General features: G+C 47.4%; 1 protein-coding gene and 1 long non-coding RNA gene across 2 annotated transcripts; one reads left to right on the top strand and one right to left on the bottom strand.

Annotated features, from left to right (window-relative positions):
• Nucleotides 1-3,631: 3,631 nt before the first annotated feature.
• On the bottom strand, nt 3,632-10,432 carry LOC101944253 (thyroid transcription factor 1-like). Its single transcript, XM_024111547.3, has 2 exons — nt 9,943-10,432; nt 3,632-5,890 (listed from the first exon to the last, which is right to left on the bottom strand). The coding sequence occupies exons 1-2, from the start codon at nt 10,190-10,192 to the stop codon at nt 5,343-5,345; spliced, it is 798 nt and encodes a 265-aa protein (XP_023967315.2). The 5' UTR covers nt 10,193-10,432; the 3' UTR covers nt 3,632-5,342.
• Nucleotides 10,433-15,661: 5,229 nt separating this feature from the next.
• Nucleotides 15,662-19,871, top strand: LOC135976414 (uncharacterized). The gene is made up of 3 exons (XR_010593539.1): nt 15,662-15,881; nt 18,632-18,656; nt 19,197-19,871. It is a non-coding gene; the product is annotated as an uncharacterized LOC135976414 (long non-coding RNA).
• The last annotated feature ends 27 nt before the right edge of the window (nt 19,872-19,898 follow it).

The raw sequence follows: 19,898 nt of genomic DNA, 5'->3' as shown, positions 1-19,898 counted from the left end.
GAGCCCAACATTCCTCTCTCAAACTCACCCCTAAGTTAACTGGGGTCACAGCTGAGAGTCCAGTGCAAAAAGCCCCCAGATAACTTAGGGCTACATTTGCGGGTGGGGATGGGATGGAGAAATCAGCAGGGAAACCTGTCCTCACTGAGCAGATCAAACCCTTTAATTACCTTGATCAATCTGCCGGGCCAAACTCAGGATCAAACAGCTGCTTCTGCTAATCTCAGAAGCAAAGTCAACAGGGCTTGTTTTCACTCCTGGCGCCACACAGGAGCCTGTCTCTGTCTCTCAAGGGGCTCCCAAGAAGCAAAGCAAACCACAGGCTGACTCACTGGGGGGCGGACAAGGAAGCTGATAAATCAATATTGACCCAAAGCACTCTTGGCACACAATAGATCTGCAATAGATGAGGTCATTACCTCTCCCAGAGTGCCGAGGTGGCTGGGGGTTTGACCCAGCCCCTCGGAAGAGGGGGGAAGCACCCCGGCCCTCTTGGGAGAGATGGAGGAGGAAAACAAATAATGATCTTTTTGGTCCGCTTCCGTGGTTAGGGGCCGTGGGGGTTGGGATCAGCCTAGATGAAGAGCACTAGGAACTCCAGGGAGGAGGGCTTGGGGGAAAAAGACCCTGGGCCTTTCTCTTCTAGAGGCTCCTGGCTCTGGTCTGGCCCCAGACTGGGGCATAGGCTGGCTCAGGGAATAGGGGGTCTCTCCCCTCTAGGGTAGCAGTTTCAGTCTGACCCCAGGTCAGGGAGGGAGCAATTCGCATTGATCCTGGGTGGGATTCGCCTTCCTCTGCAACAGGTTAGTTGCAGGTTTAAACTAGTGTAACTGGGGTCACTTGAAGTCTTTAAATCCTGATTTGAGGGTTTCAGTAACTCAGCCAGAGGTTAGGGGTGGGTGTAGGGTGACCAGCAGGGCCGCCTGGGATGGGGGGGGGCAAGTGGGGCAATTTGCCCTGGGCCCCGCAGGGGCCCCCATAAGAATATAGTATTCTATAGTATTACAACTTTTTTTTTATGGAAGGGGCCCCCCGATATTGCTTTACCCAGGCCCCCTGAATCCTCTGGGCGGCCCTGGTGACCAGACAGCAAATGTGAAAAATTGGGACGGGGGTGGGGGGTAATAGGAGCCTATATAAGAAAAAGACCCAAAAATCAGGACTGTCCCTATAAAAGCAGGACACCTGGTCATCCTAGGTGGGTGAGGTTCTGTGGCCTACAGTGTGCAGGAGAGCAGGCTAGATCAGGGGGTCTCAAACTGGGGGTCAGGACCCCTCAGGGGGTCATGAGGTTATTACCTGGGGGGTCGCAAGCTGTCAGCCTCTACCCTAAACCCCGCTTTGCCTCCAGCATTTCTAATGGTGTTAAATATATAAACAAGTGTTTTGACTTGATAAGGGGGGTCGCACTCAGGGGCTCGCTGTGTGAAAGGGGTCACCAGTACAAAAGTCTGAGAACCACTGGGTTCAAAGGATCATGATGGTCCTTTCTGGCCTAGTTCACAGCGTCCAGGCCTAGTTCAGGATTGAGCGTGGGGGTCTAGTGGCCAGCACAGGGGACTGGCAGCCAGGATACCTGGGGTTCTCGATTCTGCGTGTGACCACAGGCAAGTCACGTCCTTTCCTGGCAGCCAGGATTCCTGGGGCTCTCGATTCTGAGTGTGACCACAGGCAAGTCACGTCCTCTCGCTGTGCCTGGCTCTCACCGTGTAAAATACTTACCTCAAGTGGCAGGACGATTTGAATTCATATTAGGAAAGTGCTTGGAACTTTGTGGACAATCAAAGCGCTCTTGAGGTGCCGCCGGATTCTGTGCGATGCCCTTTATCAGAAATTCATCAGCATCAGACCCCAAAACCCACGCTGGGGAGAAGAGATTGCTGACTGTCAAGTGCGTGATCATACGGAAACCCCAGCCTAGGTACATATTTGCCTGCGAGAACAGAATGGTGCAGGTACATAACCTGCGTTATATTTATTTTAAAGCCGTGAATAGTATTTACTCAACCCAGCAGCGTGGCTTCTCCAGCAGCCAGCAAATAACAGCCGGTCTTAACACAGAAACACACCAAAATATTTACCTGGCAGCAGAAATTGTTCTGATCTCTCAGCCAGGTAAGTTCCAAGGGCCTGGGCCCGAAAGGCAGCGCTGCCAACTTTCGTGAGTCTCGCTGCATTTTGTTGTTTTCAGATCCCCAGCTCTTGGAGTCCCGTGACTGCATGAGAATCTCCGCTTTCTTTTTTTTTTTTTTTTGTTAACCAAAGGTAATTGTCGAGCCCTCCGGGCTGCAGAGAAACACTTGGAAACGTGGCCTGAGCACCCCGAAAGGAAGTGCAACAAATACAAAGAACCCAAAATTCATTTAAAAAAAAAAAACTTGATTTTTTTTATTTTTAAACCAGTCTCATAATCTTTGACCATTTGGAGTTGATCCTCTGGGGAAGCAAAGTGAGGGTGGAGTGTAAATTAGCAGGATTGCAAACGAACATCAGAATGGCCCGAGTGGGTCAGACCAGTGGTCTGTCTAGCCCAGTATCCTGTCTTCCAACAGTGGCCAGTGCCAGCTGCTTCAGAGGGAATGAACAGAACAGGGCAGTCACCGAGTGATCCTTTCCCTGTCGTCCAGTCCAAGCTTCTGGCAGTCAGAGGTGTAGGGACACCTGCAGCATGGGGCTGTGTCACTGACCATCGTGGCTAATAGCCATTGATGGACCTGTCCTCCATGAATGTATCTAGTTCTTTCTTGAACCCAGTTATGCTTTTGGCCTTCACATCCTCTAGCAAGGAGTTCCACAGGTGACTGTGCATTGGGTGAAGGAGTTCTTTCTTATGTTTGCTTTAAACCTGCTGCTTATTAATTTCCTCAGGTGACCCCTGGTTCTTGTGTTCTCTGAAGGGGTAAATAGCACGTCCCTAGTCACTTTCTGCACACCAGCCATGATTTCATAGACCTCGATCATACCCCCCTACCCCTTAGTTGTCTCTTTTCTAAGCACTGTTCAGCAGGGGTCAGAATTAGAGGGGTCAGGTTGGATTTACACTCCTATGGGTGAGGGGCCAGCACATTAGGTACCAGTTATTTCCCACGGGGACAGATTTTACCCTCAGGGCCCCTTGATTTGGATTGATTTGGACCAAAGGAAAACCAGACACCGAAAAATGAGCATAGGGTCTCCAGACTGGTGCATGATGGGAGACGTAGCCTGAGCAGGGAGCCTGGCCTGGGGGTCAATTAGAACTCTCATTGTGCAGCCTGGTGACATTTCAGAAGTGAGAGAGTTTTTTATTTTCAATTTGTTTTACTGAAAACGTGTGAATTTCCCTGAAACATTTTGATGAAAACACAACAATTTGTGTGTATGTTTTGTCTCAATTTTCCATGGGAAAAAAGAACATTTTCCAACTAGTTTTAATGGTACAGCCAGACAGGACCACTATGATCATTTGGTCTAGTCCAACCCCCTAACCCCCTGTATAACACAGGTGTTGGTACTTATATGCCAGATCTTTGGTTTTGTTAATTCTACTAGCTTCAATGAATCCTGTAGCAAGGAGTTTCAAAGGCTAATTATACCTGGTATGAAAAAGTATTTCCTATGGATGAATGGAGAAATACAACCAGAATAGCAGTTTTTTTAAGCAAGGGAGCAATATTTTATTTAACTCTTTGCCTTTTACCTGTCTCTAAAGAAGTTATAAAATATAAACACAGGTGTGATTTTAAATATATATATAATATAAGTACACAGGGAGATTCCAACTGCAAGTGTGTAGACTGTCCCTGATTTTCAATGTTATTCTAAGAAATGAAATTATCAAGTTAAAAAATAACCAATAGATTTTTTCCAATCTACATTTTTCTTTAAAGGCAAATAAATAAATGGATTTGGAAAGCATTATTAAGTACAATTAAAAGGATTATGTGATGAGTGTGATCATATTAGAATTGTAATATCTAGTTCTGATGCAGTGCATTCTATCTGTAGATCTCCAAGCTACAGCCTGTTAAAAAAACACAACAAAAAACGTTTATTTTCCCAATAAAAATGGCTTTTAGACCAGAATGAACATTTGAACGGAGAATTTTCATTTAGTTTTCTAGTGGTGTTTTTTCATAGATTCCGTGGCTAGCAGGGACCATTGTGATCATCTAGTCTGACCCTTAAAACACAGGCCCGAGAACTTCCTCAAGATAATTCCCGGAGCAGATCTTTTAGAAAAACATACCAGCTTGATTTAAAAAGTGTCAAGTGATGGAGCATCCACCACGACCCTTGGGTAAATTGTTCCAATGATTAATTACTGTCGCTGTTAAAAATGTGCCTTATTTCCAGTCTGAATTTCTCTACTTCATCTTCCAGCCACTGGATCCCATTGTACCTCTCTCTGCTAGATTAAATATTTGTCCCTCATGTAGATACTTATAGACTGTAATCAAATCACCCCTTAACCTTCTCTTTAAATCATTGGTTGAGTTTGTTTTGTTTGTTTGTTTTTGTCAAAAAAAAAAAAAAAACAAATCCTGAACATTTTTTAGCAAATATTGTCAGTTTGGGGTTCAAATGTTTGTTTGTTTTTTATTTTTTTGAAACCCAAATATTTTTATCTAAAACATTTTTCAAATTAGCTTGTTTCAGGATGAAAAAAAATCCAGAAAAATTTGGCAGAGATTACAAAAGAAAAAACATTTTCATTTTTTTTCAAAATGAACAGTGAACAAGAAATGGCACTTTTAAGACCAACGCAATACCCAAGATTTTACAAAAATGGTAAGGTGTCACTAGCCCCATCTGTCCCCCACTAATGCTGCCACGCAGTCACCAAACCAAAGTGTCTGTGGTAAAAAGAAATGCCTCGTGTTTGTGTTCTTTGTACCCTGGAGAGAGCAGAGTGGAGTAAATGGGATGTGTGTTGTGAGCAGCTCCGTTGGGGTCTCTATTCTCAACCTTTGCAATCAGGCACCATTAGCTACGTATCCCATGCCAGTTCTGAAGGCTCCCTCAGAGGCGGATGCAGCTCTGGTCTAGCCCACTCCAAAGTTCCACCCACACCTGCAAGCAGGTAAGTTTGGGGAATTAATGGTGAAGGCTAGAGACTTGGGTTCAGTTCCTGCCTCTCCTGCTCCGCGTGTGACCTTGAACAAGTATTTCTGCCCTCAGAGCCCTAGCTGTGAAATGGGGCACATCAGGCCGCCTTAGACCTGGGAAAAGCTGGTTTTGACTCAAACTTTTTTTGGTGGAAAAATGGAGATTTGGATTGTGCAAAATTTTCTGAGGACTCGTGTTGAATTTGTGGAATGATCTCAGTTCGGGGAAATAACCCCCGCCCCCCCCAAATGAAGCTACCACGACTTGCTAAACATGAGGCTTCTGTTGTTGGCCTTGGGCTGACAGTGTGCAGTAGTGTTGGGGCTCACGGCCAGGCCTTGGCCTCTGAGACCACCTTGCCCAAGTCCGGGGAGGTCGTAGTGGGCCTCTGGAGTGGATTTATTCTCCAGCTCGGGATCTGCAAAGCCATAGTCAGCGTGGGAGGTGACGGGGCTGCTGGCGCAGGTCTTGTGGAGCGCTGAGATTGGGCTCTGCGGCTGCTCCAGGTCCCGCTGCTTGGCTTGCCGCTTCATCTTGTAGCGGTGGTTCTGGAACCAGATCTTCACCTGGTTGGGGGTCAGGTGGGTGACCTTGGCCAGATGCTCCCGCTCAGGAGCAGTCAGGTATTTCTGGAGCTCAAACCTCTTCTCCAGCTCGTAGACCTGAGCCTGAGAGAACAGTACCCTCCTCTTCCGCCTGGACGTGTTCTGGAGGAAGAGGGTAGATTTGGCCACCTCCCCGATATATCCCAGGCAACCAGTGCTGGGCATGTTAAATCCAGACGGTCCCATGTACCTAGAGACTGGGAAAGGAACGAGAAAGTTGGGGTCACTTTGGCGCCGAGCCTGTCAATGGGCCCCTGCTCTCAGGCAGATCCCCAGTGAAATCGACGTCCTCCCTGTAGAATTAGGTTGGACTGGATGGGGCAATGTGTGTCATCAAGTCTGCTCTCCTGGGTTCCAGCCGTGCGGATCCGGAGCTAGGATTGGGCCCTTGGTTTTAAATGTTCATGTAAAAACAGCTGGTGGCAACATCACTTTCGAATATTAATCAGAATTATTTAGCATAATAATTAACTGCTCCCAGTAGCTACGGAGCAAGGACAATGAGAAACATCCCGCCATTGGTTTCAATCAGGGCTTAATTTGTGCCGAGCCCCAGCACCTCTAAGCTCGGCCGTTCATCGCGCCGGCACCTCTGGGCTTGGTGCATCAATTACAAAAGTAAAAAAATTGCTTGAGCCCCGGCACCTCTTTCATTAGAAATTAAGAACTGATTTCAATGGAGGTTTCTACTTAAAAATCCACCGACCAAGCAGTACTTGGCAATTGCATAGGGTAACGCTTTTTAGCCCAAGATCTCAGAGCACTTTACAAAGGTGGCTCGGTGCCATTAGCCCCATTTTACAGAGGGGGAACCGAGGCAAGGAGCGGCAAGTAGGGGATAAGTAGCATTAACTCATGAAGTGAAACTAGTTGACATGGTTACTTTCAATCTTGGGATTTTTAAAGTCGAAAAGAACTGCTGGTATCACTAGTCTAAACAGTCTGAATTTAAAAAAAAAAAGCTTTGATGGTAACATTTAAAATATTAGGGTTTTAAGGTTTTGTTTTTTAATAATTATTTTAAATCTGTGGAGTAGAAAGGATTTTAGAGCACTCCGAAAAACCGGCTGTTGAACAGCAAAGCTAGTTCAAACCTTAAACTATAGAAGGGTCACTGCAACAATTTTGGTATCATTAGGGTTTTATTTTAAAGCAAAACATGTGCCCGCCATGCAAATAGATTCAATGTTACGCTGGCGTATATAACTGTGAGAGAAGTGCCTGGAAACCTGGGTTTCATTTGGGGGAAGTAAGGAAATACACAAGCAAACATGCTGAGTTATTATTTGACACAGTTTGTTCTCTTGGAGATTACAATGGATTCATGATAGATTCCCAGGTCAGAAGAGGCTACTGCAATCATCCAGTCTGACTTCCTGTTTTACACGGGCCAGAGATAAATAATAAATAATTCCCCCAAATAATTCCTGTTTGAACGGAGCGTATCTCAGAGAGAAACAGGCTTTTATGCTCTCCATCCAGTTTCCTCGGCCCATCACCAGAAGGAATGCTCTGAACTGCCTGGCAATTATTTCCCGGTAGCCAATTCGATTCCCTTTTTGAATGTTCCAGATCTGACTAGGAGATCTTAAGTATCGGTTTTAAATATAGAGCCATGATGGGTTTCTATTGGGATGGGGGGAATGAGTAACTGATTGTTCTTAGGTAAACAGCAATAGGTATTAGCTATTAGGTAAACTCTGAGTTGCTTAGCCAGTGTCAAGGAGATTGGGGGCAGATTCCCAGCCCCATTGCACCATTGATTGTGATTTACACCAGTTGAGGATCTGACAGTCACCCTTGTTGGTTTCATGAATGTAAAATAGGACTTTGTTCTGTTGATCTCTTTGAAGTTTTCTCCAGAGTCACAGGGCTATGAAGGAGATCGGAATCTGACCCAAATATTAATTTCTCAGCCTGAATCAGCAAGAGACAGACGCAAACACATACATCAAAATATCTCACCAGTGCCCTAGGAAATCTGCACCACTCAGCTAGGGAATAACTTGGTCACTTTCCTGTTTAGAACAGCAGCTAGATTATAAACCACAGGGGATAAATTAACCTTGATACGTGCCTTTTAAGCAACAGGATTTTAAAAGCATGAGAATCCAAACTGTGCATCAGCTGATCTTAAATTGTGGCTTCTTTTTTGAAGGGAACACATAATTCTATGGCATGTGTTATACAGGTCAGACTACATGATCCCAAAGGTCCCTTCTGGCCTTGGAATCTATGAATTATATAAATCCTAGTGATATACTTAGCAGAGCAGCATGTGATCAGAATCAGTTTCCTGGGGATCAGATAAATGGGGAAACGTTCGGACAGGAAAAATTCAAAATATTCTAGCTGGGTGGAGTACAAACTCTTAGCTGATGCTGCTTTCTTTATTTCTCAACATCAGTTTCCCTTAGAGTTTAATATGATCACTGAATATCAATTTAATAATTTACAGGTTGTATTAATTGTGTTTTTATATTTGATCGCTACATATTCCTGGGGGTTTGCTTTATATGTATATGTTAACATGCCACTTTAATAATAATAATATAATAATGATGATTAATAATAAAACCTAGCTCTTGTATAGATTCATAGATTCCAAGGCCAGAATGAACCACTGTGATCTAGTCTGATCTCAGGCCAGAGAACTTCCCCAAAATGATTCCCAGAGCGGATCTTTTAGACAAACATCCCATCTTGATTTTAAAATTGTCAGTGACGGAGAATCTGCCACAACCCTTGGTCAGTTGTTCCAATGGTTAATTACTCTCCTCGTTAAAATTAATATAGCGCTTTTCATCAGTAGATTTCTGCTAATTAAAATGCTAATGTTTGAGCTAGTTTTCCTCTTGAAAGAGGACTTGTTAAAATCTCTTGTCTTCAAATAACCAAGTGAGATCTTCAGTTGTATAATGTAATGTTAATGTGCATATATTAATTTCCATTAAGATTTTGCAGAAACTCGGTAACATAATTAAACGTTCCTATAAATTATACACAAATCAGCGATCAAAGTGGATTAAATTGGAGAAATCTCACTTAACAGCTGATTGTTTGGAGTTTTCTTTTTAAAAAACTACTGGGATGAAGTCATTTGCAATCCAACCATTAGAGAAGGGTCTTTGGAATTTTAGACACAATCCTGCAAACTATCCAGTACCCAACATAACACCTACTGCTCAGTAAATCTATTAACGCCAATGTCCAGTCCTCCAACTGCTGTAAATCAAAGTCAAGGCAGCTGTGTTGATTTACGCTCGCGGAGGAGCTTAGCCAAGAAGCTTGATTCTCTGCTCATACTGGTGTAGATCCTGAGGAACTCCATTTAAACCTTCGCTGTAAATGAGCGGCTTATTGGCTTCAGTGGGGCAACTCCTGTGAGTAGCTAGCCTGACCGTCTAGGGCTGAAGTTTGTTTATTGGGGTAGTGGCACAACTGGGGTGTTCTTAAAAATTGGAGGGCCAAATCCTGACACCCCTACTCAGGGCAAAACTCCCATTGACCTGAAGGGGCATTTAGCTAAATGTAGTCAATCCAGGGTCTTTTCTTTCTTCATTCGTATTTTTCACATGCCGCTTGAGGATTTACAATTAGGTGTATTTAAGATATCGCTGTCTCTCTATCCATCCCCATACACTCCATCTGTCCTAACGCGCACACACTATCTAATCTACCTATTCCCATATACTCTATCTATCTATCTATCTATCTATCTATCTATCTATCTATCTATCTATCTATCTATCTAATCTGAATTATAAAATCAATGTGTGTTTTTCAGAGGCAGGTGAATCAAAAGTCCTATTTTTTTTTTTAACCAGAGGCATTTACCTTGCCTTCTAGATCAAGCAAAATCAATGCTACAATGGGGCTATTGATTTAAATTGCATGATATGGCCCCGTAACAAGGGTTCAGTGCGGATTAAGGCTAACAAATAAGACCGTTCTGAGCTCCAGAACCAAATTGTGTTCACCTCAACTCCGATGAGTGGCTCCATTGAAGCTAACTCTCTGGGGAAGGTTTCAGAGTAGCAGCCATGTTAGTCTGTATCCGCAAAAAGAACAGGAGTACTTGTGGCACCTTAGAGACTAACAAATTTATTATGCTCTGATAAATTTGTTAGTCTCTAAGGTGCCATAAGTACTCCTGTTCTTTTTTCTCTGGGGAAGGTGAGCTGATATTGATCTGGTATTTCTAATGGGCCACAGGCTGTAGCATCTATAATCTGTTTCTTTCACTTACTTGGTGGGTACGGTCCGTCCTGCGTCTGGCCGTACCAATCTCCATTGGTGACTCCATTGCGGTAATTGTCCTGGTGGTAGGCTGGTAGGTCAGCAGGGCCTGGGAACGTCCCAGCGCAGTAACCTCGCATGGAGCTTTGAGAAACGCAGTGAGTGACGGAGAAACCAGAAGAACCCAGCGCAGGCTGAAGACAAGGCTGGTGAGTGACCTGCATGAACTGCCCGAACCCTTCCATGCATGAGGTTTCCATGGCTAAAAAAACCTCTTCGGCTCCTCTGTGGAACTTGGCTTGGTAACTGCGTTAAACTGGCTGGTCCCCAGAGCTCATGTGAAACCTGCCTGTCCTGAGACCTCAGAGGTGACTTTTTCTTTCTTTTTTTTTTTTTGCTTTGGTGACTGTCATAAACCCCAGACTTTTGCTGGAGGTTTCAGGGTAAACCCAGCTTCTCAGCTTTCATCTTATGCACACACCTTATCAGGGCTTATGGGCAGCAGACGCCACAAGGAGAGGAGGGAAAGGGAGGAGGAGCCTTCCTCTTCAGAGCCTCAAACAATAGGGGTGAATATGCCACAAGCCTAAGTTAATTGCAACTCTGATCCGTTTAAAACCATGTGCAAGGCAGTGGGTGGGGGAGTGCTGAAAAGCAAGGCTCAAGGCAAGAGGAATCAGAGAAATCCTCATTTAGGATCCTGGTGCCAGATCCTCAGCCAGTATAAATTGTCATAACTCCATGGAAGTGAAGTTAGTGGTGTTGAGGATACGGCTCATTGATTGCAATGGAGGGACCCCAGTTTGCACCAGCTGGGGATCTGGTCCCATTGGGGCAACTAGATGTCCTCATTTTTATAGGGACAGTCCCGATATTCGAGGCTTTTTCTTTTACAAGCGCCTCTCAACCCCCACTCCCTGTCCCGATTTCTTCACGCTTGCTATCTGGTCAGGCTAAGCCCCATTGATTTAGGCCTGCTGGGGATCTGGCCCCATTGACAGAAAACGTGAGAAGGGAAAGATCATGTACTCAATGCACTCCCTCTTCGCTGAGAAGTGGGAGCATGGAGATCACTTGTTCAGCGCAGAGGAATTTGTCATTGCATTTGTCTCCTTGAAAATGCTGCACCTTCGGGCTGGTCTACGCTGAAAACTTGCGTCAGCCTAGCTATGTTGCTCAGGAGTGTGGAAAACCCAGGAGAGCCGGAGCTATGCCAGCCCAACTCCTGGGAGCCAGCGCAGTTCTTCTGTCGACCTAGCTACTGCCTCTCTGGGAGGTGGATTAACGCCCATCACTGTAGCGAGGGTCTACACTGAAGCGCTACAGCAGCGCAGCTGTAGTGGTTTAATTGTAGACAAGGCCTTAGATGGGTTTTGTGATTTTTTTCGGTGTAAGGTAAAAATAATTAAAAAAAAAAGGGATTAAAGGTTGGCTGAGTTTCCACAGAAAGGGAAGACTTTAATTTTCCACAACTCAGGACTGAATCGGTCTTGTACACTCTGTGCATAAGAGAGCTTGTGGGTATGAATCTGTTCTGTGATGTGTGTGCGTGAGAGAGACAATGTGTGAATCTGTTTTGTAGTGCACGCAATGGTAAAGTGTGAGTCTGTGTGTGTCTAAGTCTATTTTGTAGGGTATATGGACCTATGGAGAGTGTGTGCGTTTGTGTGTGAATTGTACCAGAAGCCTCATGCAAAATGTGGGTCAATTAATAACATGTGAAAAGACACTCTTTGGAGAGTCACGGAGTAAATGATTGAAGTGAGAACACTTTTTCCCTGGATGTGGATGAAACACCCCGTGATTGTCCTTTGACATACACCATAAAAAGTAGCTGTGAACGATAACAAAAGACTGACCAGGTGATTCGTTTGGTAACATCATCCCTTGGGTTGCACCCCGCTCTGGGATGATGTCATTGCATGGGAAGACAATCCTAAATTCTTGTTTGATCTCATCAGAGTGGTCTTTAGGGGGCGCTCCCCCTCCCCGATAGGGTTTGTATTTTTAACAATATGCAAATGACAGTATTAATTAGTAGTTACAGACCTTTCGTTTGCTAAAGAAGCCTGTGTTGGATGGGTGTTCAGGTTATCAGGGCTCAGATGATGCAACTGATCACAACTGTTTGGGCACTGTTGTTTGTTGCAATCTTGCTAGGACAAAAAGAAGAACAGGAGTACTTGTGGCACCTTAGAGACTAACAAATTTATTAGAGCATAAACTTTCGTGGACTACAGCCCACTTCTTCGGATGCATGTATTTAGGCCCTGGCTCAGGACAGCACTTTAGCACTTGCTTTAAAGTCAAGCTTTTGCTTAATGGGGATGCTAATTGGATTCACACACTACTTTGTCACTAGATTTAGCAACTTTTTGGTTTGCCTAGCGAGAAAATAAGTGTCAAACAAAGTGACCAGTGACAAATCTAGCGACTTTCACTGCCAATCAGAGTGACATTCAAAGAAAAGTCACCAATCTGTATCGTCACAAAATCATTCACAAGCAGCTCAATAGTGTTAATAAAATCCATTCCATGCTCTTCTTACTTTCTTTTGCACACCAAGTCCATGTCATCACGTCTCAATTGAGCATGTCCTCGGAAGGAAGAGCATTCCAGGGCTTCTCGGTCTGAGATCACTATAACCTGCTGGCGAGGAAAAGAAGTTTGTGGAGGCGAATTAAATACTTTGCTAAAACCAGGTGCACTCTGGAGAGAGCAGCACATGAACCACCTTGTTTTTAGCCAAATGTTCTTTCTTGCCCATCCATAGTAGGTGGTGCAGCCTGTGATGCAGGGAAAGCCGGCTAATGAAGTGGGCAGGGTGGGGGAGGCAGGTTAGCCAGCGAGGAGAGCTGCATGGATGGAAGGTGGGGTGGGATGAGACAGGGCCATGTGCCCCAGTGGGGCAGGGGGCACCGTGCCTCCAGGAAGGAAGCCCTTACTACAGGATCAAAAGTGGAGCTAACTTTATTTTCGGCACCCCTTTACTCCTTCTCCTGGCTTGGCCTGGGGTTAGCTGCCCAGCTGTTTTCAGAAATCAAACCCTGGAAGCGGGGAAAAGGGATCCGGCTAGCAGATTTTTGTTTTTAAATCTACTTTCTTGGCTCCTTGCAGTGCCGAGCTCAGGTCAGCGATTGTCCTCTTCCCCAGGCTCTGGGCCCTCCCTTTCACTAACCTGTCGGCTCAAATCCAGGCCGGCAATCTTGATCATTGTAAGTATTTGTATGAGCTTTTGAGTTACCAGATATCTAGAAAGGTGGCGAATTGGATACGGGAATTGTTCTTTGCTTTCTGAGATTTCATGAGATTGGCTTAAAATCATGAGATTATTTTAAAAATAGTAATAAATATTGGGCTCTACTTCATCTTCTGCTTTCTCCCCTTTTTGCTCACAGGGTGGTCATGTTTCCAAACTTTTTTCTGCTACATTGAGAGCTAGAAACTTTTATTATTATTAGTCACGATCGCAGATTCTCCTGGCTCCAGAAGGTGGGGCTTTCCACAGAACACCAGCTATCCCGAGCCTCATGACCAAAGCGTAAGAGTTGGCAATGCTGATGTAGGATGGTGTAATTTACACCTCCCTACAACGGCAACTGCAAAATAAAAAGGGGACTTGACTGTTTCTTCTGGTTAATATTTGCCCAGCGCTTGGAGGATTCAGAAGGGGACACGTGGCCATGGAGTGTTATATCAGGTTGAGTTTAAAAGGGGAGGAAATGAATTCTTCTCCACAGTTCCACTAGGAGGGGGTAGAATCTCCGGGTTGTTTTATGGTCACCGTTCCAGGTCATTGCAGAAGATAAGGCTATTCCGTTCTGGGGCTTGCCATCCTCCTAATCGATTCCATAGTGCAAACAGGGCCCTGTGAAAATTCCCACCGGAGCCGTACGTTCAAAGCTGTTCCGCAGCCAGCGGGCGGTTTGATCTCATGAGGCCGTGCATAAAGGCTGCTCTGATTTAGCATAGGACATGGCTGAGTCAGATTCCCCCAAGGCCCCTCTCCGCCTGGAGTTGGAAGCTAATCTTGTGACCCCAGGGTCTCGGACGCCACCCGTCTCCTGTTCTGTGTCTGCATGGTGGGTGATATTTGCGTGGCCTGCTCAAAGACTAATGAGGTGGCGTCCGTGGGCTTTGGGAATGTGAAACCCATCACCCTCCCCACCGACCCTGGTGCCGGGTCTGCAATGTCCCTCTCCAGGAGGAACCCTGCTTCGGATGTAGGACTGTAGCCCCAGCTTCTCTGCAGCATTGGGGCCATGGGATTCCCTGTCCTCCTTGCTAAAGTCTTCCGTAGGGTGTGGGCTTGCTTGACTGGCTCCACCAGCCTCGTCCCCAAATCTTGCTTTGTGCTACTGCCCACCAGATTGCAGGCCCTGGCAACGGGGAGTTCTCTGCAGCAGAGAGGAATGATGGCCTAATGGTTTGGGTGATCACCTGGGACTAGGGGTGAATCCCCTGCTCTGCCACAGCCTCCCTGTGTGACTGTGGGTAAGTTTCTTAGCCCAGATCCTCAAAAGTATTTAAGTGCCTGACTCCCATGGGCTATATAAGTATCCTCTGACAGGAATGGCATTGGCGCTAGTGTCTGTTGAGCTGTATCTGCCCATGGAGTGTTTGTATAGCACCCAAAAGCATGCTGGGAGCTCAGACTTGGTCCCTACCCTAGACAACCTACAATCAAATTGAAGATGCGACGCAGAGAGAAGGCTTGTCTTGTGGTTAAGGCACTGGGCTGGGACTCTGGTGATTGAGGTTCAATCAGAGGCTCTGCCATGAACTTGGCATGCCTGAGTGGGGACTAATCTCAGTTGTTGGGTTTAGCAGGCAGGTGGTGTTGGTGGCCTGATACGCAGGAGGTCAGACCAGCTGATCTGGTGGTTCCTTCTGGCCTTGTGACAAAGGTGGCTTTATGCTACATTTCTATCTGCCTTGATCCTGCGGCCAATAATGTGGAGCAGCCCAAGGGCTGTTCTCAAATCCACTGGCTTGTAATGACCAGCTAGGGCTCACCCTCCTAGTCCCCTTGATACGCCGTCTCCCCCCGAACGAAGGTAGAAGGAGGGGGTGGGAGAGAGAGTTGTGCATTCTCTAGCCAGCTGAGGATTCCTTGGCCCTCAGTAGACAGGGGGGTTTGTGGGGTCAAGGCAGGACCGTCCAGCCAAATGCAGGACTGGGTGGAGGTATGTGTGTGCCCAGCTGTGCCCAGGCCCTGGCCCGAGAATTCTGTTTTTGCACAAGTCTGACTTTGATAGCCGTGTGGGGAAAGAGCAGGTGGTGTGGGGAATTCATTTACGAAACCTTGAGTTTAAGGATCTGTAAGTTCTGGAAAGCTTTTTCTCCCTTTCAAAGAAATGCCCTAGCCTCTGGATTGTATCGGCTCCTCTCTACAACGCTTTCGTTATGGGATTGGCCCTCTATCCATGCGTTCAGGGCAAAGTCCCAGCTCTGGGGAGGGGAGAGGAGAAACTTCTTTCCAAAACTAATTGCGCGTTATTAAAATGATTCTTCTGGAAACACCAACGAATCTCTCCGCCTCCCCTGTGTTGATGACACCTGTCAGCACCAAGGGACAAAGAGAGCCTGGGGCGAGACCACTGCCGCCAAGGAGAAAGGAGGAGCCTTACGTGTCATTGCCAGACCGCTACAATCAATCTATACCCGTTCCCCACGAAACACAACCCTAGGGGTATCGAACCCAGTTGGGGGGGGGGGAGGCGGGAACCGTTAAGGGGGCTAGATTTACGGTGCGGAGGAACAAAGGGGCTGTAAACAGTCTCCTCCCCTCCTTTGCTTCCTGCCAATGGACTCGTCGGAACGTTGGTGTTAAAACCGGCTGCGTCGCAGCGTTCTCAATTAGAACGCCCGAGGGTTCAACGTTCCAGGCTGGTCCCCCCCCGGCGCCAACGCGGCTGTCATGGCGCTCCAAGTCCAGGTGGTTTATTGGTAAGCGGGGGTGGGGGGTAGCTGGCCGTGTCGGTGCATGCGTGGCCACAGCGCCCGGCGCCGTGGGAGCGGGCAGGCCGGGCCCATCAGCCCCCGGGGAGAGCACGGAAACACGCTGGCGTTGCTAGGGCCGCTTACCCGGCCAGGAGGAAAGAGTGACATCTCCCCCCTTTTCTTCTCTTGCTGCCATCAGCTGACTGATGGGAACTCCGGCAGAGCAGCGCGGGACCCACTCTCGGGCTGGTGTTAGGTGCCTTAAAGTGAGGGGGGGGAGGCAAGGCTCAATTTATAAGAGTGGCCTCGCTCGGACAACAATCGAGGCAGGACAAATGATGCGGCCCCGGGGATGGAAATTGCGTAAAATGTTTGGCCGCTGTAGGGTGACCTGATGTCCCGATTTTGGGGTCTCTTTCTTATGTAGGCTCCTATTACCCCCCCCCCCCACACACACACACACACATACACACACACACCCTGTCCCGATTTTTCACACTTGCTGTGTGGTCACCCTAGGCCGCTGTAAGTTTTGTTGGCTGGTTGCCTTCTCTAAAGGCTCGTCTCTCTTGCCAACAGAAGTTGGTCCCATAAAATGCATTCCCTCCCCCACGGTGACTTTCTGACCGAGCAGAGAGCTGTGCCGTTTTTTGCCTGCGGTGACGCAGATGCCCACACTCCGCCAGCCCTGCGTTGACCTGGGGTGGGGTATTTTAGGGGATGCTCCACAGGCTGGGGCGGGAGCAAAACATCCATTAAAAGCAGCGAGACCGGAGAACTCTTCTTTCTCTTGCCCCAGTTGCTTAGTGGTCCTGACCCAAAGCCCACTGAAGTCAGTGGGGGGTTCTCTGTTGATTTCAGGGCCTTTGGGTAAATCCTTGTAGGTTCCTGGCCAGAAGGCCACAGGACAAGCTGTGGGGAATGACCCTGTGCTGCCCTCTCAGGGCTGGCCTGGCTGGCTGCCGGTTTCACGCCCTCTTGAGAACAGTTGACTGGGGTTGGAGGGTATCTGGGCTGATACCTTGGCTGTTTGGGGCTTAAACTGAGAGCGCTTTAAGAAACCTACACGGGTGTTGTAGGGGATTAAGCTACTTCTGTCCCACAGGGTGAATGAAACTGCTTACAGCCTAGCACGCGCTGGCTGAATGGTAGGTGGACTAATGCCACCTCTGTGCAGTCAGGTGAGTCCTCGTTTATATTTGGCACTTCTGCCGCAAAGCGGCAGCTAACTTCTGCCCACGTTCAGTCAGCCAGAGCTTGAGATAGATCTTGCCACCCCGGAATAGACCGGCATTTCTCTTGCTTAGTGCAAGACCCCTTAATCCTGACCTGCTGCAGCCTTTGCTAAGCCAATCCTCGGCCAGGTGCCTCTGTGCTGATCAGCAGCCCCTCCTTCTGCTAGAGTAACCATGGCCTCCCCTACACACAACTCTCATGTCCATCAAGCATGACCCACAGCCCTCCATGCGCCTATAGGTCCAGCCTCCCCAGGCACGGCTCCCCAACACCTCCTTCTACTCTGACCTGAACTGCCTCACTTTTTGTTCCCTAGACTTAAACGTTCTAACTCTCCTCCTTCCAGAACGAGCGTAGTCGTGGTAGCTCTGTATCCTCTGGTTATCTCAGTGTAACGAAATCTCCAGAGCGATACTAAGTCTTGTGTGCTGTGGGAGTGGAGGAGTTACTCCATGTCCATGGGGCAGCAGTGAGAAGTGCTGAAGCTGGGGTGGAGCTTAGGGGGGAAAAAAGGGGGTGGGAATCCCACCTCCTTGCCAATAAAATGGTTTTATCCTGCACAGATAGTTGCTGTGACTCTAGGGTTTAGCCAACTCTGTAACGGTATTACAGAACCGCATTCAGCGTCTTCTAAGAGGTTTCTGTTCCTGGCAAAAAGCACCCTCCTCCTCTGCATTCCCGTGCCTACTAGAATGACTTCTGGAAGCGCTCTCCTCTGTTGCCTGTACATCTAAAATAGACACAGAAAGGGTTGGTATGACTTCTCTCTTTCTCAGCAGCCAGTTGCTCTCTTGCATCTCTGATAGAGGGTGGTTAGGGGGCCAGTTTGTCCCAGCACCAGCAGGTGTGAGTGCAAAGTTCATACATGCCCTATTCCAAATAATAGCCATTAGCGTGGGCGGATAAAGTCAGCGGTTGATTGTTTCTTGACACGATCTAAATGCAATGAAAGTAACCACATGGCAAGAAGGCTCAACTTCAGTCTTAAGTTTCTAATGAAAACAACTAGCAACAATCAGCATCTTTAGTGGGGTTTTACCCTTCCAGTGATTTGTAACTTTATCGTTTTCTGTGGACCAACATTGATACTCAAAACCCAGCGAGATGTCCTCAAAAAGGGGGTCATGTTGCCATCTAGTGTCTTGTCCTACAGAGAAGGCAACGGGCTACTACTTCTGGAGGCAGCATGGCCTTGTGGAAGAGCACTGGACAGGGTTGCGGGATTCCCAGCTCTGCCACAAACTTGCTTGGGTGACCTTGGACAAGTTCCTTTCCCTTCCGTAATATGGCGCTACATGCTGCTCCTTTGCAAGGCACTCTGAGATTGGCTGATGGAAAGCACTGTAGAAGAGCTAGGTGGTGATGGTATTTTGCAGTCTAATGTAGTTCCCTTTCGTCTCAAATAGCAGGAGACCAGGTGGGATTTTCAAGGAAGCTCAGCTCCTGTTTGAATTTCAGCCTTTGTCCCTTCTTTGGTTAATGTCTAGATGCTGAAATAACTCTTCTTTGTCTCCCTACAGCGGGGCCTGAGGCTACCGTCCCAAGGTAAGCGACCAGATTCCTCGGTTCAGTTCCAGTTATAACTCTGGCGGTGGTGGGTGAACTGGACTGATGTGCTCTAGGACCCCATTCCTGTTCCCAGCACTTGGTCCAAGTCACCGGCCATCTGCAAAGAGAGGAAGTTCTCCTCCAGAGAAAGTTGGACTGTAGCACGTCATTGGATCTGTTCCTGGAGCATCCCCAATGCTTTTGCCCCAGCCTGACCCAGCGAGCTTTTCCTCCCCCTTCGGTCCCCAGTTGGCTGCCTGGGCTGTCTGAACCTGTGCATGAGGAGGTATAAATGGAGTTGCACGGGTTGGAAAACTGGTGCGAAGGGAAGCAGGCAGTTGGACTAGAAAGGGCTCCTGTACCCACAGCAGGCCATGTGGCCTGGCGGGTGGGGCTTGGCTCACTAGCTGGCATTGTTGCCAGCTGTTTTTAGGTGTGTGAAGTAACAGCGGAGCCAAGATTCAGCAGGGGCGAGTCCTGACGAAGACCTATCAGGCATTAACTCTGGGTTCTGCCTTTCCTCTCTCTCCTTTCTAGTATCAACAGCTCAAGAAGGAACTTGAAAAACAGTTCCCGGGCAAGCTGGAGATCGTGAGTATCCTGGGATTGTCCAGTCTGTCCAGAGCACTTAGCTTCTGTGTCTGTCTGACTCCCAGTCAGTGAATATGCACAGCCAAAGACTAGCCATGTCTTCTCAAGCTCTGGTTCTGTACTCTCAAAACTCCTGTTGCCTTCAGTGGGAATCTGCGATGCAGGGCGCTCTAAATAAATCCCTCCTCATCTGGTGGGACCTGACTGAGAACTGTCAGACTAAAAGCATGTCATATCCAGCATAAATCTGGAACATAGTTGTCAGATCCATGGTTCATTTAGTCTAGTCTCTTGTCTCTGAAAGTGGCCAGTGCCACGTGCTTCAGGGGAATCATAGAATCATAGAATATCAGAGTTGGAAGGGACCTCAAGAGGTCATCTAGTCCAACCCCCTGCTCAAAGCAGGACCAATTCCCAGCTAAATCATCCCAGCCAGGGCTTTGTCAAGCCGGGCCTTAAAAACCTCCAAGGAAGGAGACTCCACCACCTCCCTAGGTAACGCATTCCAGTGTTTCACCACCCTCCTAGTGAAATAGTTTTTCCTGATATCCAACCTGGACCTCCCCCACCGCAACTTGAGACCATTGCTCCTTGTTCTGTCATCTGCCACCACTGAGAACAGCCGAGCTCCATCCTCTTTGGAACCCC

The sequence above is a fragment of the Chrysemys picta genome, chromosome 17 (assembly GCF_011386835.1).
Source record: "Chrysemys picta bellii isolate R12L10 chromosome 17, ASM1138683v2, whole genome shotgun sequence".
In the NCBI taxonomy this organism is placed as follows: domain Eukaryota; kingdom Metazoa; phylum Chordata; order Testudines; family Emydidae; genus Chrysemys; species Chrysemys picta.
This window is presented reverse-complemented; position numbering and strand designations above follow the sequence as displayed.